Raw genomic sequence first — 25429 nt, 5'->3', positions numbered from 1 at the left:
TTACCATATACCTCAGTTCGTAGCAGATTTATTGCTAATGAAAACCCATTTGTGATGGAATGAATACATACGAGCACAAATGTCCTATTTTCCAAAGTACAGCATGGGTATATAACATCTACAAGTTAATACAGACGGATAGCTTCGTGGATGCTCCCTCTCAAATAACACCGTACCCCAAAGTGCTGGATTGCCACATACTTGTTAGGCCATTTGTAAGCCACTTCCAGAAAGGAAGCAATAGAATACAGAGAGGCCACCAACCTCCTTGTGATGCTAAAATTACAGGCGTAGACACTCGGCTTAGTCTCGGGAATTCCCAATAATTTGGAGGGTCTTGCTTTTGAAGACGTCATCAAGTAGGGCAAGTGTGATGCAGGGGGCGCCAACCCAAAGGAGAGAGCAGTACTGCATCAAGCTGTGAATGAAGGCCTTTTGATTGGTTAGCCTAAACACAGAAATACTCACCTCTTTAGGAGTTCTCTTGTGAAGTGAGTCGCATGGCAGAACTCCATTTAAAGGACTAACAGTTGGGAGTGATGGTATCAGGAAAATACAAGGAAATTTGGTCATTCGTTCTTCACCAAAATATGGCCAAAATATGACCAAAATATGGTCATTTTTTACCCTCTAGATTGTCTGTTCATAGGCTATGCTACTAAAGCCATTTTTCCCCACATTCACAAAATTAATACATGCTCCAGCAAAGCAAGTTTAATTGACAGCATTTCAGCATGCAACATTCTGGAGTTAAATATAAAAAAGCCTTAACCATTCATTATGAGACTTGCCATACTCTTTAGAGTGCTTGTGCTGCTGAAGCAGTTTATTGGCACAGGTTGTGTTGGGTAGTTGATGTGAAGTGCATATTAACAGTTTAATCTTTCACTGGTCAAATTTGTACATGGAAACGATGGACATGGACTATCATTACAAATGGGTGCAGAGATGGACGGGCCACAACCATTATTCAAAGAAAGATGTAGGGATGGTTTCACATAACTTGTTTACATTAGAATCGCTGCCACGACTATCGATCATAACATTTCTCAAGTCACCATATTAATCCTGCCTCAAAAACACGATGTTTAATTTTGACTCGTTTAACGTGCCTCATGTTTGACAGGGAATCGTAGTGGACGTGCCATTTGCACCATTCTTCCTCAGCCAAGTGCGTGGTGTCCATACGAGCGCATCTTACAGCTTTATCGATGAACTTCCTTCACTAGATGCAGAATTTTACAAGAACCTCACATCCATAAAGGTATCAACAACAATGTGTGACCATCAGATGTGCTGAGATTAAGGTATGAATTCATCATGCACTTTATGCAAAAGCACAAATACACGAAGAGGCAGCAAAAGTTGACTATGTTGAGCAGATTAATTCCTTCACGTTCTTATAAGGAAATCACGCTCTTAGAACTGTTAGTGTCGTTGAAGCTGAAGGGAAAGGTGTATGCTGCATGTGTGACAAGTGTTATGATTTATGGGAGCGAGACATGGGTATTGGGTAATGAACGTAGAGCAGCAACGAAGGCTGGAAAGGGTGGAAATGCGAATGGTTTGGTGGATATGCGGAGTATCGTTGAGAGAGAGGAAGACAAATGATGAATTGCGAAAGATGATGGGAATAGAGCCTGTGATTGATGCTGTGAAGAGAAACAGGTTGAGATGGTTTGGTCATGTGTTGAGGAAGGATGAAAGTGACTGGTTGAGAAGAGTGATGGAAATGAATGTCGAAGGAAGTAGAGGACAGGGAAGACCGAGAAAGACTTGGCTAAAGATGGTGGAAGAAGAAATGTGGGCAAGGGGGTTAACAAGGAGAGATGCAGAAAATAGGGCAAAATGGAGAAGATTGTCATGTGGACCGCAAGGCTAACCCCCGCTCGAGCAGGGAAAATGGCTTTAAAATGCCTGTTGTTGTTGTTGTTGTCTTCGAAGGAAATCATCAGGTGGGGCAAAGATGCACGAGAAGGGGTTGACACACCAAATGCAGATGCAATGGCAAGGGGTGCTTGGCAGATGCGATGGAAACGCACTAAAGGAGTCAACATATGAAATACAGACACATGAAAGGAATCAACAGACATGATGTGGACACAAATGAGAAAGATGTTGACAGATGAGATGTGGATGTTATGAGAATGAGTTTGACAGACTGCTCCTTAGCTTCTGTATCTGCATGGACAATGATTTTGGTGCCTTCAACGAGATTTTGGAGGTCAAGGCATTCATCACTTTGATGAGCACTAGAATCCTAAATGAGGCCTTTTATCATTGTATGAAGAACCACCTTTAGAAGCCATTTTTCCCCGCAGTGCGGGGGTTGGCCTCCTTTTATCATTGTATAAGCAGTAATATTGTACAAGGGGTCCCCGTCATAAGTCTCCCCACTATCTGTCGTTTCGCATATATGTCTATAAGTTACTGAGGAACATTTTCATTATACATCCAAAAGTTCCCCGCGCTAACGTCCATTGGGCGTAAGACAAATTACCAGGCGTCCCACCCCACAATGCTTTGCGTATCAGCTTCCCATCATTCCACCCCACAATGCGTCCTCTCCCTCTCAGACTCCATCTCACGCTATGCAATGTTGGACTTAACGCCTCCGCATACTGTACAGTACAGTACCGTGAAATGGGGTGAATAGGGACAGCAAGGTGAATAGGGACACAAACTGAAAAAAAAGGTCGGATACTTTTTTCGCTGAAATTTGATAACCATACTGATTTGTTGATATTTGGGTTGAAAGTGTTCTCTTGTTTTTTTAAAAAGCAACTTGTAGTCCCTATTAACCCCATATATGGGTTAAATAGGATTTTTATGGCTGTCCCTATTCACCCCGTTTTACGGGTGAATAGGGACAGTCACTAATACAAAAAAATAATAATCAAGAAACAATCCTGAGTTTCCAACTTATTGCTAAATTGATAGCTCAGATGGATGCACATAATATGCACCCATAATATAAACCACGGTGCCAATGAAAAAAAATATGGGATAAAAAGTTTCTCTAAACTGTCCCTATTTCGAGATTATTATTTTTTTGTATTAGTGACTGGCCCGATTCACCCGTAAAACTGGGTGTAGAGGGACAGACATAAAAATCCTATTTATTCCTATTAAACCCATATATGGGGGTAATAGGGACTATAAGTTGCTTTTTACAAAAACAAGATAACACTTTCAACCCAAATAACAACAAATCAGTATGGTTATCAATTTTCAGCGAAAAGTTTTCGAACTTTTTTTCAGTTTGTGTCCCAAATTTACATTGCTGTCCCTATTCACCCCATTTAACGGTACTGTACTGTATTTTTTAAAAATCTTTGTGTACTTTACAGCAGTAATCGTTGAACAATGAGTGGTAAACAAAGTGATAACGAAAAGGGTGAACCTGCACGCAAGTTGAAACGCAGTTGTGTAACTCTGGATGTCAAATCGTGAAACGAAATAAGAATGGTGAACAACCAGCGATATCACTCGCTATCTTGGTTTGCTGCCGGCGACTATTCAAAGTATTTTAAACAACTCTGAACTTTTAAAGAACTTTTAAAGAGAAAAGACATGACATGAACAGTGAGCTTATTGTACTAAACGTCTCAGAGATTTATTTGCGCTTGCTTCCATTCTTTCCCGCACTTCATCCACTTTCTCTGGTGTAACAACACTTGGCTGGCACATGTGCTTTTCAACTTTCCTGCAGCCTGTTTCTCTGAACTGCTTAACCAGTTTCCATAATCACTGATTTTGAAGGTTTCGTATTTTAAATGCAATTTGACATTCCCTAAAGGATGCATTCTTCATGTAATGTTTGACGAGAAATACTCGTTCTTCCGCAGTGAGTTAAAACTGTTAAACGTCACTGACGGGTCACGTGGTAAATCACGTGATACATGATGACTCTCAGGATCATGTTATCTCTTTCTGTAACATTAGGCTACATTTATGCAAAATATTAGGTTCTTAGCTGATATAGGTTTTAGTGTATGGGAATTATTTAGGGATCTCAAATAAAAACCCTGTAGTACATTATTTTTTTCACAGAGTGCACCTGAACCTGATGGATACACCCACTCCATATGGAAGCGACAGGAAGGGTCATGTTATCCTCTGGGATTATATAGATTACAGTAGATCTAGGCTTGGGCCTCAAGAACGTAGGGGATGTGTTCTGTTTCCAATTTAATTGTAGAGCGCTAACCCATCCTGGTAGCCAAGCCCATTTAATGTTGTAGCACCCATCCTGGTGGCCATATTTATTAATTTCAATTTCTCCAAGGATGTTGAGATGACGTCATGGAGATTATTCATCGGTGCATCTGAAAAGTATATAAATCACAGCAAACATTGGGTGACAAGATAGTCGATAGTTGAATATCTGATGCTAATTGAAAATAACCTGTGTTGTTACAGCGATTCGATGGTGATGTCAGTGACCTGGGTCTCACCTTTTCTTATGAAGAAGATGAGATGGGGAAGGTTTGTTGAGAGTTTAATTTGAAAAGTTTCTAATATTAATTTGGTTTTTGGTACTTGGTTGAAAAATATCTGGTGTTTGATTGAAAACGTACTTTGCATCATTTTTGTAGTTGGTTTGCCATGAGCTCTGTCCTGGAGGAAAAACCACAGCAGTGACTAATGAGAACAGGTAATTCCACTTTACCTCCCACCTGCATTGTGTATTTTGAAATATTTTTTCTGGTAGTTGTAATTGAAGTTCCAGTTTGATGTCTCAACTTGACAGGTACCACTTGTTGGTCAGGACCCTTGCAGCAAGTGCTGGTGTGGTACAGGGGTTCATGGGCACCATTACAGTAAAGAGGTGTTAGTTGTATGAATTCCCTCATGGGATAGCCCATCATTTCATTTATTGGGGGGAATCCATTCCACGCGACGATAGCCAATGGTCTTTTGGCTCACATCAAATGGTCAGGTGGAGTGGTGGACTCACTCCTATGGAGGAGGAGTCCAATTGTATGACCATGCATTGTGCCCTTCGGGGTCAGGATGCATGTGTTTTGAATGGCCGTGTGCTTCAGCCTTTGGGTTGAGGTGCATGTGTATGCTAATGGAACAGTCTTGATAGACGGTGTGCCTTGGCCATGGGGTCAAGGTGCACGTCCAAGGCTGTTTAAATGTTTGATTTTTTACCTTTTTTATTATAAAAAAGGCAGGCCTTAAAAGCATGATAGCCAATGGTTCCTAAAGTTATGGTATCGATTATTTTCCCTTTGGGCTGGCAATTTCTGACAAATGGCTTCTATAAAGCCATGTATGCTGACTGATGTTGTGGTTAGCAGTGTAACGGCTAATGCTGCTTTACGCAGTGGGCGGTTCTGTGTTTTTTCACAGAGTGCACCTGAACCTTATGGATGTTAAGATGGGGACCCGTCTGCTGTTAAATTACCAGTGTCTATTTAAACACACACACACACACACACACATATGTGATCATACACATTATAGTTGACATATTATATACACATGTATTTACGTGGTATACTACACCATACACACACACATACACACACACACACACACACACACACACACACACACACAAACACACACCATGCCACACACACACACGAGGGTGGATACTTTAAGACCTGGGAGGGCTCAGTGCCTCCTCCTGAAACCCGCATATGGAGTTAACAACCAACAAAACACACACACACACACACACACACACACACACACATACACACACACATACACACATCTACTATATAAGCGAGCCGAAAAATTAACTCAGAAACGTGATGAATGGCACATTAACCAGCATATATTCAACGATAAGGTAAAATGATGATTTGACATTTGTGATGGATTCTGATTTGGATGTAATTGCTTATATTTGCCCTCATTTGAAATATGTTAATGTTTCTTTTTCGCTTGAGCAACACCAGGTACTCCAGCTATAAACACTTTTATACGATACTCGGGATACAAAATTAATACAAATACAACTTTGTCTGGGGGGGGGGGGGGTAACATAGGCTATGTGGCCGCAGCCTCATTCGGGGGTGTGGAGGACCGGGGGGGGGAGGGGTGTAATTTCTCTATGTAAATGTGTACCGTGCAGCGCCACCTGGTGATGGTGGCAGAGGGTATTACAATTTCCCATTTTACCTGTGCAACACTGAGGTTATGAAGCACTCTTTGCATGGGAAAATTTTCTCTCCTCCCCCCCCCCTCCCCCAAAACGGAGGGGCCTGTCATAGCCAATAGCCACCTCAACCCCCCCCCCCTCCCCAAAGATGTATATGTAGTATATCTTTCCCCTCCCTCTCCCCTCACCTTCCCCTCACCTCACCTTCTCCACTCCCTTCCCCCTCCCACTCCTTCCACTTCCTTCCTCACCCACTCCCTCTCCTGCTCCCCCACTCCAACACCCCCGCTCCGGCACAAAGCCGAGTACTCCTACTGATATATATATATATATATATATATATATATATATATATATATATATATATATATATATATATATATATATATATATGTATATATATATATATATATATATATATATATATATATATATATGTATATATATATTTTTGCGGATACGAGGATTGTGTTTTTTTTATTGTGTTGTATTGTATAGTAAATTGTTGTAAATATCACCCTCTGTAAAATGTAATGATTCCTTGTAAATACCTCCGTAGTGTAAAGGTCAAAGGGCGTCCCATAATTAGTCCATAAAGCATACACGTCAGCCAATCATAGAATACCCCTGTTTGATAGTTATATCTTTATTATGTGTATTAGGGTAAGGCCTTGTCTCCCATTAAGATGACACTCCATTGCACCAAGTGAAATAGATAGATTCCTTTCATTCCCCATTCCCACTCCCAAAACTTTCATTGCCAAGCCTCGATTGCCAATTACATCCCCTCCAAAACCACCATTGAACATGTGCTGGGGTCGGGGAAGACGGGCGTGCCCACCCGTCGTCATCAAGGGCGGAGCCAGAGGGTCGCGCGACCAACCAGGGCCGAGGTGAGCACACTGATGGGCGTGTCCTGAAGGCCGGCGGCTTGATCGCCGGAGGCGTTATAAAGGCGCGCGCGCAAGAAGCAAAGTGGTTGCGTTGAGTTGTCGGTGGTGAGGAGTGATTGGACCAAGAGAGAGAAAGAGTGGTTTGACCAAGAAAGAGAAAGAGTGGTTGGACCAAGAGAGAAAGAGTGGTTGGACAGGGAGACGTGCAAGAGTGTTGTTGAGTTGAGGGTTTGGACCAGACGAGTCAGACAAGTCCTGGCAAAGCACGCGACGTACACAGCCGCAGCAGAAGCGGCAGCAACCGCAGCTTGGGGCCTGAACGGCGGTTTTGAGCAGGGCCGCGAAGGAACGGCGGCTGCTAACCGCGCCGATCGTGCTGCAGGACCCCCTTGGACCTTCGTCTCCCTCCAGCCATCCACCTCCTGCCTTTCCATCCCTTTTGTGTACGTGAGTTTGTTCTGTTTGTTTTGTCCCTGGGGATTTAATTAAGCTTGTATAAGGAATTTGCACTGTGTCTCTAAAATCTTCTGTAAATTATTTTCTTATCTTTCCTTCTTCCTTGGTTATTTTGAGCCTGTAAATAGCAAATAAATTATATTCGTATTTCCAACCTTTTTGTCTGCTTCTTCTTCACATCCGTGTCGCCTTAGTCTTTTCCCTATTGAATATCTGTGGCGCGATCCGGCCAACGTTCGGGAATCGGGTTAGTCGGGGTAACTGTGCGGCCGCGGGGCCATCCGCTCGGCAAACAACATCTTATCCGCGGTCCGTAACAATATACATACAGTATATATATGTGTATATACATGTATATAAACCCCCTACTGTTGACCTGTTTCTCCGATCTGTCTGTGCCTGTCCTTTCCTCCATTGGTCTAGCACCATCCGTACCTAGTGTTAGCCTGGGAGATTATAATTCCCCATCTAAGTGACGCTAATCTGTATATCCTGTATGCACTAGCAGTTGCTCAGCTGTATCCAATTAAGATCATAAGATAAGATTAGTGCATAACTGAAGGCACGAGACCTGGTTGGAAATGTATGTGACTTCAGGTAACCGGCAATAGACAGAGGACCCTGGGGGAACCTGCGAGACTAATTGGCACTCGCGGTTGATTAACAACCCACCGTGACATGGAGTTATCCAACGTCAGTGGCCTCAGTCCCAGTAACGGTAGCTCTGAGGGGAACCGAGGCTCCCCCTCGTAAGTAGACCCTGAAACCCGGGCTGTAGCATATATCATGTAGCATGTAGCATGTAGCATGTAGCAATGTAGCATGTAGCAATATTATATACACTACATGACTGAAAGTATGCGGACACGCCTTCTAATTTGTTGATTCGGCTGTTTCAGCCACACCCATTGCTGACAGGTATATATAATCAAGCACACTGCCATGCATTCTCCATAGACAAACATTGGCAGTCGAATGGGCCGTACTGAAGAGCTCAGTGACTTTCAACGTGGCACCTTCTTAGGATGTCACCTTTCCAACAAGTCAGTTCGTCAAATTTCTGCCCTGCTAGAGCTGCCCCGGTGTGTACCCTGATTTCGAATAGGTACACCGTATCCCTGCACATCATAAGAGGCGACCAAGGGTTGGCGTCAGGAAGGACATCCGGCCATAAAACATTGCCTCAAACAGGGAACCATGATTGTCATGGGGCCCACAAGGCTAACCCCTGCTCTAGCGGGGAAAATGGCCTTAAAACGATCATTCATTCATTCAGTCATTCATTCATTCTAGAGCTGCCCCGGTCAACTGTAAGTGCTGTTATTGTAAAGTGAAAACGTCTGGGAGCAATAACAGCTCAGCCGTGAAGTGGTAAACCCCACACGAGCTCACAGAACTGGACCGCTGAGTGCTGAAGCGCGTAGTGCATAAAAAATCGTCTGTCATTAGTTGCAACACTCACTACCGAGTTCCAAACGGCCTCTGGAAGCAACGTGAGCACAACAATAGTTCGTCGGGAGCTTCATGAAATGGGTTTCCATGGCCGAGCAGCCGCACACAAGCCTGAGATCACCATGCGCAATGCCAAGCGTCAGCTGGAGTGGTGTAAAGCTCACCGCCATTGGACTCTGGAACAGTGGAAACATGTTCTCTGGAGTGATGAATCATGCTGCACCATGTGGCAGTCCGACGGACGAATCTGGGTTTGGCGGATGCCAGGAGAACGCTACCTGCCCGAATGCATAGTGCCAACTGTAAAGTTTGGTGAAGGAGGAAGAATGGTCTGGGGCTGTTTTTCATTGTTTGGGCTAGGGCCCTTAGTTCCAGTGAAGGGAAATCTTAACGCCACAGCATACAATGACATTCTAGATGATTGTGTGCTTCCAAATTTGTGGCAACAGTTTGGGGAAGGCCCTTTCCTGTTTCAGCATGACAGGTGCCCACGTGTACAAAGCGAGGTCCATACAGAAATAGTTTGTCGAGATCGGTGTGGAAGAACTTGACTGGCCTGTACAGAGCCCTGACCTCAACCCCATTGAACCCCTTTGGGATGAATTGGAACACCGACTGTGAGCCAGGCCTAATCGCCCAACATCAGTGCCTGACCTACTGATGCTCTTGTGGCTGAATGAAAGCAAATCCTCACAGCAATGTTCTAACATCTAGTGGAAAGCCTTCCCAGAAGAGTGGAGGCCGTTATAGCAGAAAGGGGGGGTGTGGGGGGGGACCCAACTCCATATTAAGCCCCATGATTTTGGAAGGAGATGTTCGATGTTGTGGTGTCCACATACTTTTTGTCATGTCGTGTGTATATATGTATATATATATACATATACATACGAAGGTGGAAACATACTGTGAGACATGGGAGGGCTTTGTTTCACCTTCTGAAACCTGCATATGGAGATAACAATCAACAATACACACCACCCAAAAGGCAAAAATTCCAGGTTCAGAATGTGCCCTATTGTATACGTATATGTGTACTTAAGGAACATGATAGGCTAACATTCATCATGAATTTGACCCTCATCTTTGTGAAAGATGTTGAAGGGGGAAACTTACATTTTCATATCGAGTTTTATTACCAACGTTCATTGTTATAGTCGATGGGGTGAGTGAAGTTTATCACGTGTTTTGTGATTCAGAATCAGTTACATCCACTTGTTGGCACATCACCGGATGTATGTTCAGATCAAGCAACAGACTTTGGCATTCATTCGTGGCTTCAAGTCCATCATCAACCCAGAGTGGATTGGCATGTTCTCAACTCCCGAGTTGCAATGGCTCATTGCTGGCGAGACCGGAGAAATGGACCTCAATGATTTACGGTATGGAACACGATTTATGTATGGTAACATATGTATGTATGGTAGCCATCAGCACTCTCACTCAACCATATAAGTATTCTTGGATGTACACTGAAATGCCCACAATTTGGAGAAAAGGCAATATAAGAAATATAGCATGACGGACATGGAAGGAGCACACAAAATTATAATCCTTCTCGGAGCGACAGAAAAATATGTACAAGTGCATGGAAGAAGCACACAAACAGCCGCAGCCACGACGACAGCAGCAAGAACAACAACTGAATATTTATAAAAATCCTTTTTTCACGTGTTTAGCTTCATTTTGCGTCCTCATTGCGATTCATGCAATACTTCTGTGGGGTGCAACAAGCTCTCTTTTGATTAAACCCAGAGAAGTGATGGGTAGGCATATGTATAGTGATGGGTAGGCATGTATAGTGACGGGTAGGCATGTATAGTGACGGGTAGGCATGTATAGTGACGGGTAGGCATGTATAGTGACAGGTAGGCATGTATATTGACGGTTAGGCATGTATAGTGACGGGTAGGCATGTATAGTGACGGTTAGGCATGTATAGTGACGGTTCGGCATGTATAGTGACAGTTCGGCATGTATATTGACGGTTAGGCATGTATAGTGACGGGTAGGCATGTATAGTGACGGGTAGGCATGTATAGTGACAGTTCGGCATGTATATTGACGGTTAGGCATGTATAGTGACGGGTAGGCATGTATAGTGACGGTTAGGCATGTATAGTGACGGTTCGGCATGCATAGTGATGGGTAGGCATATGTATAGTGACGGTTCGGCATGTATAGTGACGGTTCGGCATGTATAGTGACAGTTCGGCATGTATAGTGACGGGTAGGCATGTATAGTGACGGTTCGGCATGTATAGTGACGGTTCGGCATGTATAGTGACGGTTCGGCATGTATAGTGACGGGTAGGAATGTATAGTGACGGTTCGGCATGTATAGTGACGGTTCGGCATGTATAGTGACGGTTCGGCATGTATAGTGATGGGTAGGAATGTATAGTGACGGTTCGGCATGTATAGTGACGGTTCGGCATGTATAGTGACGGTTCGGCATGTATAGTGACGGTTCGGCATGTATAGTGACGGGTAGGAATGTATAGTGACGGTTCGGCATGTATAGTGACGGTTCGGCATGTTTCGTGACGGGTAGGCATTGCATCATTATTATAAATCGTACAGCATTCCAGTACACACTCTCCATTAATTTGTGACGGCAGACTTTACATCCAATTGTAATATGGTAATATTCCAAGTCTGCATCCCATGAACCAAGCTGGCCACAAAATATTTGTCATCATCCAGGCTCTTATAGGTTTTCATAAACTCCTTTGTGTAGTAGGACGAAGTGTTTACTAGATAATTACTCGATATTGGGGTACTGTACGTTAGGCAGCTGTTCCGCATTAGCGTGCTTCTCCATGGAGGCCAGCAAGTCTCCTGGTAAGCTGTAGGGATCTGTGACCGGTGAGGGTCAACAGGTGGTGATGCTAATGGGTGTGGGGAGGAATGGGAGACAGGAGAGGATGCATGGGGTGAACAAGATGGATACAGCAGCAACTACAGCAACAGGTGGTGACGTCTCCAGCTTAGGTCGGTGAGAAACCGATACATTATATTATCATTACATTTTGAAGTTGGCTGCATGCTCCTTCCTGTGGATCTTGACTCCTTATCCAGTTGGTTCCAATCCATCTTGTAAAGAGCATACATGAGACTATTAAGCATACTATTGTGTTATATTGTCTGCAAGGTGGCAATAATGTTAAGACTATAAAAACACAGAATTGTCATTACCCCGCGCACGCGAAGCGAAAAACGGGGTTAAGCAATTAGTTCACCTATCTCCGTCCATTCGTACAACCACAAGTGTCAATTTATGATATTTAGGATATGAGATTTAGAGGAACAACTTTATTTCAATTGAATGTTATATTTTGAGCACTAATAATCAATAACCAGTATTTTATCAGCACTTTTGCTCTGAATTCGTCCTGACCACACATGTGCAGAGAAGAGTGAGGAAACTTACTGTTTTTAAGGACATCATAAAGGACAGAAACAACAGGCACAAAGAACTAATGTAATGTGTGACTGACTCTGCTACGTGACTGGACGGCATCAGCGCACGTGTCCAAAACATCCTGCTCTGCTGCTCCTTCCCATCCTCTCTCTCTCTCTCTCTCTCTCTCTCTCTCTCTCTCTCTCTCTCTGCCCTTTTCACCCTGCCAGTTGTGCTAGGTCATCTTTCATCTGCTTGTAAATCAGCCAACTACATTACATAAAAGGTGCAAAAACTGATGCCTTAACTACAGTCCAATCAGCTTACTTGCAATAATCAGCAAGGTCATGTAATCCATCATCACAGTTTATATGAAATCCTTCCTTTTCTCCAACAGCCTCATGTCAGATCACCAACTTGGTTTCAGACCAGGTCACTCCACTTTGGGAATGATGCTTCTACTCACCCAACAATGGATGGAGGCCCTCACTGTCAGACATGAAATCAGGGCCTTTTCTCTGGACATATCTCCTTCTTTCAATACAGTCTGACATCCTGCTTTACACTCCAAACTCTCTGCCTATGGCATTGAAGACCAATTCCACACATGGCTGACTGACTTCCTCTACTCTTGTAGCCAACGTGTCGCTCTCAACGGAATCCTTTAATCTCCTCTCCCCATCATGGCTCGAGTGCCCCAAGGCAGTGTTCTGGGCCCCATAATATTCCTAAACCTCATCAATGCTCTCTCTCAATCTCTGGAAAATCCTCTCTATCTATTTGCTGATGACGCCACCCTCTGCCTTGACATCCCTCATCCTTCAGACAGGCTGCAGCCTCTTCCCTCTCTTCAGACCTTGACAAAATCACAATCTGGTCAAACACTTGAAATATGTCTGTAAGTACTGACAAATCTCACACTCTCACTATCTCCCTCTTAACCCCTTCCCCTCCCCCCGCCTCCCCCCCCCCCCCCCATTTACTTTTTTTAACAATCCTCTTTAGGCAGTTCAGTCATTCAAACTATTTTTTCTCACTATCAGCCATGATCTTTCTTGAGCAAACCACATTTCAAAGTTGGCTTCCAAAGCCAAGTAGCCGACGACTGGGCATCCTCCATTGTGCAAAGTCCTTCCTTGGCACAACTGAAATCCTATCCCCCAACAAGGCCTTCATCTGGAGGTTGATGGAGTACTGCTCTCCCCTCTGGGTTGGCTGCTCTGCCTCACATCTTGCTCAGCTTGACGTCGTGGAAACCAAGGCCTTCAAGGTTATTGAAATCTCCCGCAATACAGCTGAGTCTATGAGTCTATCACTACACCATCGCAGACAGGTCGGTGGTCTATCTGTGTTCTCCTGCCTCCTTTCTGGTCTTGCACCCTCTGCTGTCCCATTATTTGTCAGCCAACTACCGCAGGTTTCTGGAGGGCACACACGGTCCACTGTCAACCCCCTTCTGGTTCAACTACCTAAATCCAGGATCAGTGCTCACCTCCACTCATTTGTTCCTCTTATTTTTCCACCTGTGGAACCAACTTCCACATTCTCTTCAATCTCATTCTTCCCTCCAGGTCATCAAGATAGCTGTTCACCACCATCTCAGATCATCCCCAATGCAAAATCATGATCTTTACGACCCTCGGTAACCCCATCCCAATCCCTCCTCCTTCCAAATTTCCAGTTTCCTCTCCTGAGAGTTTCCTTCTGTATCCATCTTGTCCACCCCATGCATCTTCTCTTGCCACCCATTCCCCTCCCGCACCCATTGTCTGTCCAAGTCTGCCTCTATCCTGGCTTTAAACTCTACTATTAGTGTTTCCCCCCCTCTCTCTACTGTTCCTTTTGTCTTGTTGTGTCCTGATCCGTTCAGTGCACTAATTCTAGCTCTTCCATGAGCCTCGATTATTTATACAAAATTTATGTACAACATCATTGTATTTTAAAGGCTTGTGATTGTCATAGTTGAGGAGTATGTAATCATCTAGTTGAAGATAATTTATGCCCAACAACAACAACAACAACAACAATGCAAGGTGTGATTCTTGCAGGAAGCACACTGTTTATTATGGAGGATTTCATAATAACCACCGTGTCATTGTCTGGCTATGGGACATCCTGACTAAAGACTTCACCACTAAGGAACGATCCATGTTTCTTAAGGTACTCTCTTTCAAACCAATCTCCATTCCACCCTCAATCCCCACCTAATCTATGTTTTTTACCATTGATTTTACGTTTCTAAAAAATATTCCATAGAAATTAATTCTATGGAATGTGTTCTATTCCATATAAACTCGAAAAAACAAGTTCTGTATAGGTTTTGCACAACTTTGAAGACCAATTTTAAAAGAACACATTTTGGAGAAACTATTAAATAATTTGTTTCACGGAACACATTCTCGAGAATATTCCAAAGAATTTGCTCTAAATCTTTAGTAGATTTACCCCCGAACACATTATATCTAGATTTGGAAGAACCTGTTCATCATACAATTTAAGATTTCAAACATTTTGACCATTCAGAAGAAGAAAAAAAAACAAAAAAAACAGCCATTGATAAATGTCCATCAACTGACAAAGGCGATAAAGATGCAGCTTCAGCAAATGTGAGGATATGAAAAGGTACCGACTAATGCTGGCAGATGGGATGCTCAGTTTAACATCCATCCAAGGGATGACATGGCATACTCATTGATGAGACCCTGCCTGTGAAACACAGGAATGACAATTGGCTCGGGATTTGAACCCAGGCTCGACAGCTTAGAGGTGAGTGTGTGTACCTCTACAGTCTAGACTCTAGTCTAGGCCATCCTGCCAGCCCAATGAATGCACTAAGATGGATGATAAGATGGGCCTGAGAAATTAACTACCCTTTAGTCTCCAATATTTATGTATTGTTTTGGCCGACAGTGCGGTGCAGATAAAGCGAACTTGCTTTCGATCTGTCTACCCGTGTTTTATTCCTGACACAACTGTAAATTACCTGATTGGTGTTTCATATGTTGGGCATTGCATCACAAAGTGAACCAGCCCTCAGACAGACGTTAAGCTGGGTGTCCCGTCACCTACCGTTAGTTAGTGGACTTTAAAGATCCCACGGTGTCCTTTGCGAAGAGTAAGCGAACACCATGGACAAATTTCAAATCCCTGAACCAACTCTTAACTCTGCGGTTGACTGAAATAGATGAATCACATAAAGTCAGTGTCGTGAAAATCAAGCTCAGACACGACTTGACCTCTGGGTAGGTTTTAATATCATTTAGATCTGTAGTACAACCTGCAAGAATACATGCATGCAACAGGCATCAAATCAGAGCATATCACGAGCAGCAAAGGTTAATTCAATATAACAATGGTTAGCGCAGCGCAATGTCAGCGCAGCATTTGGGGCGTACATACCATTCAGACTACTGGATAATGTCACAGTGAGTTCCGCTGAAGTGTCCGCGCGCCCCGGTCGCTCCGGGTCTTATAGCCGCCCCCCTTCCGTAGCGAGCACCCCTGGGTTCACCTTGGTATAATTTCACTACATTCACCCCGCCGTTAGAACTATACTGCCGCTCGGCAGGTTGCAAGCAAGCATCAGCAATAAACGAATGGGTCTCGTCAATCCACGTCAGTCGGTCCACCCGTAGCGGTCGGGGCGGCGAACCTCCCTGCCAGTTCGGGTTCGGAATCTACCGGGCACGGCGTCCCCTAGCCCGGAGTCCCCCGCGTCGGAATAGCCGCCGGAGGTCGGAGTCGGAGGGGCGCCCCTGCGCCTTCGGGCACGGGAGCGGGGGACGACGGGAGTAACAGTGGTAGTTCCATAGGGGAAGCTTCGATAGAGTCCATAGACTCGTAGACGGGTTCGTCGATATCCCTGTCGTTGTCCCCACATGGGGCGAGATGGCGTACGGAGACAGTAGACTCGCGGCCATCCGCCGTTAACACGCGAGCATGCTCGGGATTAGCCTGGAGGACCTGCACCTTGTCAACAAGGGGGTCGTACTTGCTAGCGCGAACCGCTCGTTTGAGATAGGCGGGCCCCGGTTCAGCGAGCCAGCTGGGTAAAGATTGGATGCTGCCGGAGCTTCTAGGGTGGTGGAACAGTCGTTCGTGAGGAGTCTGGTTGGTGGCAGTACATAGGAGAGCCCGGATCGAGTTTAGAGCGGCAGGTAGTGACCACGCCCATTTATCGAGGCCTCGGCCGAGGGTCCGAAGGCTTAGCATGACGGCCCGCCATATAATCCCATTAAAGCGTTCGATCTGTCCATTCGCTTGGGGCCGGTACGGGGTGGTGTAGCTCGAAGCGACATTATGCTGGAGCAAGTATCCTCTCACCTCCTGAGACATGAACACCGCACCCCGATCGGTATGCACGTAGGCCGGATACCCGAACATAGAAAACAAATTCTGCAGGCACCGAATAACCGTGGCTGCCGACATATCCCCGCACGTGTAAGCAAAGGGGAATCGGGAATACTCATCGACGATAGTGAGCAGATAGCGAGAGTTGCTCGACATCGGCAGCGGCCCTTTGAAGTCCATCGCCAAGCGCTCCCACGGTCTAGTAGCCCTAACGAGTGTCCCCAGAGGGGGGTTATAAAAACGCGGTTTGAGTTCCGCACAGATCGCGCAATCACGGCAGATGCGGCGGATGTCCTCCATCGAGTACGGCAGATTGCCGGCACGCACAAAATGCGCGAAGCGCGTTACCCCGGGATGACACATAGTGCTGTGCAAAGTGCGCAGCCCATCCAAAGTTACAACCCCCGCGCAAGTGGCCGGCCTCGATAAGGCGTCAGCGACCAAGTTATCCTTCCCCGGGCGGTATTTGATGGTGTAGCAGAAGTCGGCGAGTTCGATACGCCAACGGGTGATTTTCTCATTCTTAATGCGCTGAGCATGTAAGGTGTCGTACATAAACGCTACACTCTGTTGGTCCGTGATGATTTGGAAACTCCGCCCAAGCAGATACGGACGCCATCGCCGAATTGATTCGACGATCGCGTACGCTTCCTTTTCGACAGACGAATGCCTCCGCTCGGCGGAGGTGAGAGTCCGCGAGAAGAAAGCCACAGGGCGCCCTCCTTGGGAGAGAGTCGCCGCTATCGCATGATCCGAGGCATCACTCTCCAAAACGAAAGAGGCACTCTCGTCAATCGTCGCGATAGCGGCGCCAGCAATGTCGACTTTAAGGCCCTCGAAGGCCGCCGGGGCGGCCGGGCCCATGGGGAAAGTGTCGCAGGCCACGAGGGGGCGGAGCTTTGCGGAGAAATTTTGCACCCACTTTGAGTAGTGGGCGAACAGCCCTAGAGCGCGTTTCAGCGAAGCCCGATCGCTAGGCGGGGCCATATCGAGCAAAGGGCGCAGACGCTCCTTATCCGGAGAGACGGAACCATGGGTCACGGTGTACCCCAAAAGGTCTACCGTGCGTAGAGAGTATTGACACTTCGCCGCATTCATGGTTAAGCGATATTTCCGCGCGACCTCGAGGAAGCGTTTCAGATTAGCGTCGTGATGCTCCTGGTCATACCCACAAACCGTAAGATTGTCCAGATAGACAAACACATCGGTCAAATTCTCCTTCGCAACGAGGTCATCCATAGCTCTCTGAAAACAAGCGACGCCGTTCGTTACCCCAAAGGGAAGTCTCGTGAACTGGTACAATCGCTGACCCGATTCAAAGGCTGTAAAGACGCAATCAGCCTTAGAGATGGGGACTTGATGATACGCACTACGTAGATCGAGAGTGCTATAAACGGAATACAGGGCCACCTGGCGTACCAGGGCGTCCATCCCCGGTAAGGGGTAGGCATCCAGCTGTGTAAAACGATTTATCGTCTGCGAATAGTCGATTACCATCCGCCGGCGGTGGGCCTCACTCCGCACCACTAAGACTTGGGCCCGCCATGGTGACCTACTGTGTTCTATGATACCGTCCTTCAAGAGCAGGGCCGTTTCTTCCGCAATGAATTGCGCGTCCGCGCGAGAGTAGCGCCGCGATTTGACGGCTACAGGGGTACAATCAGTGGTCAGGTTGGGGAACAGTGAGAGAGGCTCCATGTCCATTTGAGCGAGGGCGCACACAGCGAGCGTGTCCGGCCCTCCAAAGTCTATTTCCAAACGTCCATGCCGCTTAAGGAAATCAAGTCCTAACAGAACGTCAGCGCATAAGGCCGGTAATACCATGAGATACACGTCCGAAAACGTGCGTCCGTTTATCACAAGTTTCAATCGACACGCCCCTTTTGTGCTCAACCGAGGTCCCTGAGAGGCCATGAAGATCCGGCGGGTTGTCCCGAGAACCGGCCACCCATGTTGATGCACGAGTCGCTGATCAATAAAACTATCCGTGGACCCCGTGTCAATCAAAGCTTGCGCAAAAACGCCCGCGACCGTGAGCGGAACGAAGGCCTGCGCTAGGCCGGCAGACCCGGCAGGTATAGTTCCGGCCGGGCGAGAAGATCGCGCCTCGCGGGTGGATCCCACGCCGGCTGCAATCCTTCGGGCAGCGTCGGCAGGTTGGGCCTCAGCAGGAGCATTGAAGTCAGTTGGATCATCAGCAGTTTCATTTGCCAGTTGTTGGTCGTAAGAGCTGCCGCCAGATGGCGCTCGAGCCACGTGAGAAAGGTCTCTGCCGTCTGCAGAGTCATATGCCAAAGTGGGTGCATGTAATTCATAAAAGCTGCCGTCAGATGGGGCTCGTGTCACGTGAGAAAGATTTCTGCCATCTGCAGATTCACATGCCAAAGTGGGTGCATGTAATTCATAAAAGCTGCCGTCAGATGGGGCTCGTGTCACGTGAGAAAGATTTCTGCCATCTGCAGATTCACATGCCAAAGTGGGTGCATGTAATTTGCAAAAGCTGCCGTCAGATGGGGCTCGTGTCACGTGCTGCGTTTGCCGCACTTCGAGAGGAGTTTCCAAAGCAGGAGCATGTTGCTTGTTTGAAGTAGGCGTTCGAACGCCAGTCAAGGTTGGACGCGCTGTGACCGGTCGCGTTCGCGCCATTTGTTTCGGCGGCCCGATGTATCTCACCAAGGTCGGGCTGGTAGCCAGAGGCCCGCGAGGAGGAGAGCGGCTCTTCAAAGACGAGCGAGGCGCCCCGTCCGGCGCTCGATCCATTGGCTCCGCGATGAGCCCATTCAAGGTCGCTCGGGAATGCGTGCCCCGAGCGGCCTTTCTGCAGACCTTTACAAAATGGCCCTTAGTGGAGCACAGGTGACATGTCGCCTCTCGGGCCGGGCATTCAGAGCGAGGATGCTGCCGATTTCCACAAAAATAACATTTTGCATACCGGGCAGGCCGTGGCCGGGCAGCGGCGGCAGCAGTGAGGCCGGAAGCGGAGTCCGCTTCCGGAGCTCCCAGAGACTCGGCCGTCGTGGTGGTCGGGTCCTCCTCCGCATCCTCGGCAGTAGCCCTCTCAGGTCGCGCGAGTTGCGAGGTCCCTGCCACGACTCGTGGGTGATCATATGCAGTCAATTGTTCTCGGGCATCTGTGTATACGCGTGCCAGCCGTAGTGCTTCTGTAAATGTCAGCTCCGCGACCTCCAAGAGAGGGAGCCGCAAGACTCCAGAACTAATTCCGGAGATGAATGAATCTCGGAGCAAATCGTCCTGCACTTGCTCATGGGTCCGGACGTCCTGCACGCAGTCTGCCAATAAGTAGCGCAGCTCCTGCGCGAAGCGATCGATCGATTCAGACGGTTGCTGCCTCCGCTGAGAGAGTTGATGCCGGCCGTGCACAGCGCTCCGTGTCTTTACGTAGAGGCGCTTCAGCTCGGCTAGGGCCGTAGCGTACGTCCCAAATCGAGAAATGTTCTTGAAAACAGTGTGATGGACCTTGGACTGTAACACGGACAGTTTTATCGCAGCGGTGGGCTCTGTCTCGTGAGCCGCAAAGTAATTCTGCAGCGTGTTGAGCCAATGAGCAAACTCCGATGCAGATCCCTCAGCTTGAGGGTCGGCTCCGAGAATCGGTACCACGATCATCTTGTGGTCAGCCATTCCGGCGATCTAAATGATATTAAATGTCGTGAAAATCAAGCTCAGACACGACTTGACCTCTGGGTAGGTTTTAATATCATTTAGATCTGTAGTACAACCTGCAAGAATACATGCATGCAACAGGCATCAAATCAGAGCATATCACGAGCAGCAAAGGTTAATTCAATATAACAATGGTTAGCGCAGCGCATTGTCAGCGCAGCATTTGGGGCGTACATACCATTCAGACTACTGGATAATGTCACAGTGAGTTCCGCTGAAGTGTCCCCGCGCCCCGGTCGCTCCGGGTCTTATAGACGCCCCCCTTCCGTAGCGAGCACCCCTGGGTTCACCTTGGTATAATTTCACTACAGTCAGTTTCAACCAAATGTGACCCAGGGTTTTGGTCTCTGTTCACAAACTTGTGACCTCCTCTCTAACCTATGAGGGATGCATGACCTCTGGACTGGAGGTTTTAACAAGCTGCCAAAGTCTTGGTGTTCTTTTTTTGATATTTTAAAAGATTGTTTTGCGTTTATTGCCAGCCTACCTTGTTCTGTGTTTATAGTTTGTCACAAGTTGCTCCAGACCTCCATTACTGGGCTTTGCTCACCTGAAGCCCCCTTTCTCCATCCGCTGTGTTGAGGTGTCTGATGATCAGGTAATACAGTTTGCTCGCTTTTCATTTGATTTTTGTTTCATTTTACTTCGGATTTTGTTTGCAAAAAGCAGCTTGAGCTGTACCTTCCAGCAGTTCGTGGATTTTTCAGCTTTTCTCTTCCAAATTGACTGTATTTGTTTATTTTACATTTGCTGATGCCGTGGTGGTATTATCTTGGACTTTAGTATTCTTTCCTTCAATAAATATATTAAAGAGCATTTTCAGAACAGGAGATGGGGTTTTGTGTGTGTGTGTGTGTGTGTGTGTGTGTGTGTGTGTGTGTGTGTGTGTGTGTGTGTGTGTATATATATATATATATATATATATATGTGTGTGTGTGTGTGTGTGTGTGTGTGTGTGTGTGTGTGTATGTATGTATTTGTGTGTGTGTGTATTTGTGTGTGTATATATTTGTGTGTGTGTCTGTGTGTATATTTGTGTGTGTGTATATTTGTGTGTGTGTGTGTGTGTATATTTGTGTGTGTGTGTGTGTGTGTGCGCGCGCGTGTGTGTGTGTGTGTGTGTGTGTGTGTGTGTGTGTGTGTGTGTGTGTGTGTGTGTGTGTGTGTGTGTGTGTGTGTGCGCTTGCGCATGTGTGTGTTCATGCATGCGCACGTGCGTGTCAGTTTCGACCATAACATTTTTACTCATTGAGCTTTTGTCACCAAATCTTCAACACATCTTTATCATGAGAATACGGAGAACACAAATGAATAAAATGTACGATTTTTAAAAGCTGTTGTTTTCATCACCTGGCGTGGACGGGCTTTGCATTTTGAGATGCTTTCTAGTTTATGTTTTGCTTTGTAAATTTAATTTCTGTGCTTGTGGAATGATGTAATCCTTTTCCATTTAGTTGTTTCTCAATTACCCCACTGGCAGGTGTGAATTCTGTACTTGCTTGCAAAAGTATTTGTCGTAGGTTGTGTTAATTTGACTGAGTTTTATGCAATGAATGGCAGATCATCAACAACACAATGGGTGGGATGTTTAAATCTGGAAACTCGGCATCAGGACCGAGTTGAGATAGGAAGGACTAAACGCCAAACGGAATAATTTAATAATTGGTACATTTTGCAGGACACGGGAGACACCCTGGGAAGCGTGCTGCGTGGATTTTTCACTATACACAAGAGAGAGCCAGCTGGCCGTTTGCCCACGGCCTCTACCTGTTTCAACCTGCTCAAGTTGCCTAATTACTGCAAGAAGAGCATGCTTCGTGACAAGTTGCGCTATGCCATAGTTATGAACACTGGATTTGAATTGTCTTGATCTTGCAATTGTCCTTTCTCCCTTTCAAGTTGGAAATGTGTCTTTAACCGACCTCTGTATAAGGCATGACCAAGGAAGGCAAGCTTTGTCGAATATTCATAAGCCAAGCACAACGTGTCCTAAAAAGCGAAGATACGTATGGACTCCGAACACCTGCTGTGGTACATGTCGAACTGAACGGTCCCCATAAGACAGAGGGCCACATAATCCAGGTGTCTCGTCAAAAAGTGGTGATGCATGCTTATTTTAGCAGTATAAGAACGATGATATTATAAGCCATTGACCTTCCCTGTCCTTTGTGCACACCTCCCTTCACTACCACTGATCGGATGGTTTGGTTCGATCCTCGAATCGGTCCCTCCACAGACCATCCTCGGCTCATGTGGTAGTGCGCCAAAAGGACGAGCGGACTTGACTTTCTAGGATAAGTAAAAGTCATAACAAGGTTTCCGTAGGATCGTCAAATGTTGCAGAACCCTGTTGGGAACTTTTGCAGACTTGCAATGAAGTCCGACATTCATTATGGAGCGTATTCATGAAATGATGACGATAATTTATCGAACACTCTGGGAACCCCGGATGGCATTGCAGTTCAACATTGCCACTAACCCAAGACTTCAGCTTCTTCAGATCCTTCTGCTGGTATTTATGCACCTCTTACTGAAAACTTCATTTGGCTGATTTTTTTTACACCCAGGTTCGAGGGCCCCACTTGGTTTTGCAGCAACTTATGTGGGTTCCCACGGCCTGTATACAGAAATTCATGTGGAGCTCCGTTTCCTCCTCTGGCCTAGTAGGAACTGTATTTGCCTTTCTGCAGAACATCCACACTTCGATTGTCGTGAAACTAAGCTTTTCCTTCTCTTCAACTGATCCTGTTTTGAATGTGTGATATTTGTACAAATGTCCTTTTTCATTACTTTTTTAAACGAGCCTTTTCCTGAACTCTCAATTTCTCAATGTTGTTTGTTTATTGTGAAGTGCTTTGTGATATTTGTATTTAAAAGCACTTAATAAAAACTTGTATCATTACTTTCATTAATCATTACACTTGATGCTTGTTGCACGGCTCAGCAAACACTTTTTTTCACCGTACTTGTAGCATTAAAGGCCTTGTGCCCTTTCACTAGACCGACCAACTTGACCCATGGCCTCTGGTGTAAAGTTCTTCAATTGGAGCACACCTGGGAGTTGCCCAGAATTTTTGAAGAAAAGGTAAATACAGTGTCTGTTACTCACTCGCAGCTGGCACCATCACTCATGTGAAACACCACGCCATGCGGGTATCGGACGGTGTGCGACAAACACAAATTGTAGTTTAAATGAAGGAGGCCCCAAAAATGGTTTCTTTGCTCGTTTAAAGCAACTCCAAATACGAGCAACTCTAAATAAAACACAGTGTGGTTATGCAGAGTCTCTCTGCATAACCACACTGTGTACTTGCATCACACATAGAACAAACCAGATGGCCAGGCAAATTACCCCCTGCATATAAAGGTCATTAGTGGGCCGCCTGCGTTTTTCTGATTATTCTTTAGCATCCTGATAATAATCCTTTGAGACTAGCTCAGGTTTTGAAGGATGAGAATCCAAATCCTCAATATTGTTGTCTTCAACCAAGTTTGAAACCATAACCTCTGAAATGCCAGACAAGTATCGTGCACCAAGTATCGTGCACCAAGTATCGTGCACCAAGTATCGTGCACCAAGTATCGTGCACCAAGTATCGTGCACCATGTATCGTGCACAAAGTAGTGTGCACCAAGTAGCGTGCACCAAGTAGCGGGCACCAAGTATCGTGCACCAAGTAGCGGGCACCAAGTATTGTGCACCAAGTAGCGTGCACCAAGTAGCTGGCACCAAGTATCGTGCACCAAGTATCGTGCACCAAGTATCGTGCACCAAGTATCGTGCACCAAATATCGTGTACCAAGTATCGTGCACCAAGTATCGTGCACCAAGTAGCGTGCACCAAGTATCGTGCACCAAGAATCGTGCACCAAGTATCGTGCCCCTAGTAGCGTGCACCTAGTATCGTGCACCAAGTATCGTGCACCAAGTAGTGTGCACCAAGTATCGTGCACCAAGTATCGTGCACCAAGTATCGTGCAACAAGTATCGTGCACCAAGTAGCGGGCACCAAGTATCGTGCACCAAGTATCGTGCACCAAGTTGCGGGCACCAAGTATCGTGCACCAAGTATCGTGCACCAGGTATCGTGCACCAAGTATCGTGCACCAAGTAGCGTGCACCAAGTAGCGTGCACCAAGTATCGTGCACCAAGTATCGTGCACCAAGTAGCGTGCACCAAGTAGCGTGCACCAAGTAGCGTGCACCAAGTAGCGTGCACCAAGTAGCGGGCATAGCCGCGGTAACAATAAATTGTTTACCTGGCAATGCTGTGATTCTGAACTTGTATCGTAATTAGCATTCATTTTTGTTGATTTTATATTTTTTTCTTGTTACTTTCCTGTCTTCAAAGTGAGGTGTAGAAGTTCCTTATTTTGTGTAGAAGAGCTAGTGCTATGAGAGCTTTTGCTAATCAAGCATCTTCAGGGAAGTAGTGGTGGTCGTCCACCTCGATCTTGAGTTCACCTTCACCAGCTATATACACCTTCATTGTGCTCTCTTGTTCTCCATGAAGCTTAAATCTGAAGAACATGTGTCTGTAATGCTGTTAGTTTAATAAGTGACATGAAAAAATAATAATAATAAAGTCGACCCTTAATTTATGATTTTGCTTCTTGCAACCTTATGTAACTGTACATTATGCAGTGTACATACATTAAAGTGAGATGGTGTATGAGTTTTATGTTATTGTCTTCTGGATTTGATGTTTTTTCTACTCTTTGCAAAATATAGTTACAATAATATTAACTAGCGGTAACCCGTGAAAATCACGGGCATAAATAGTGTTTATGTTCATCCAAACTAACCTGTTAAGAAGTGATTATTACCATAAATCCACATATTTTTGGTGCAGCATTTTAGGTGCCTGCCGCCTTCCCGCTTCCTTTCAAAATAATTGTGTCAGTTGGCACCAACATTCATTCTGGCGGATCTCCTGAATATCGCTTTGTATTCAACTGCAGTATTCAATTGAGTACCAGTTCACTGGTAATTCCCTGTTTGTCGTTGAAGGCGGCAAAAAGGGTTGGCGTCAGGAAGGGCATCCGGCCGTAAAACATTGCTTCAAAAAGGGG

At 45.9% G+C, this 25429-nt stretch overlaps 1 protein-coding gene across 1 annotated transcript in view; it reads left to right on the top strand.

Annotated features, from left to right (window-relative positions):
• UBE3B (ubiquitin protein ligase E3B) overlaps positions 1-23258 on the top strand; it is a 95997-nt gene extending 72739 nt beyond the window's left edge. The window contains exons 21-27 of the mRNA XM_078767888.1: positions 1127-1264; positions 4423-4488; positions 4599-4657; positions 10119-10301; positions 14371-14482; positions 20862-20954; positions 22035-23258. Of these exons, the coding sequence (XP_078624014.1) occupies positions 1127-1264; positions 4423-4488; positions 4599-4657; positions 10119-10301; positions 14371-14482; positions 20862-20954; positions 22035-22226 (843 nt within the window). The 3' untranslated portion in view covers positions 22227-23258. The remainder of the gene's footprint in view (positions 1-1126; positions 1265-4422; positions 4489-4598; positions 4658-10118; positions 10302-14370; positions 14483-20861; positions 20955-22034) is intronic.
• Positions 23259-25429: the final 2171 nt, after the last annotated feature.

This window comes from Myxine glutinosa, chromosome 14, assembly GCF_964187855.1.
Source record: "Myxine glutinosa chromosome 14, kmMyxGlut1.1, whole genome shotgun sequence".
NCBI classification, from domain to species: Eukaryota; Metazoa; Chordata; class Myxini; order Myxiniformes; family Myxinidae; genus Myxine; species Myxine glutinosa.
The sequence above is the reverse complement of the archived record's forward strand: the minus strand, read 5'-3'. Positions and strand labels throughout refer to the sequence as shown.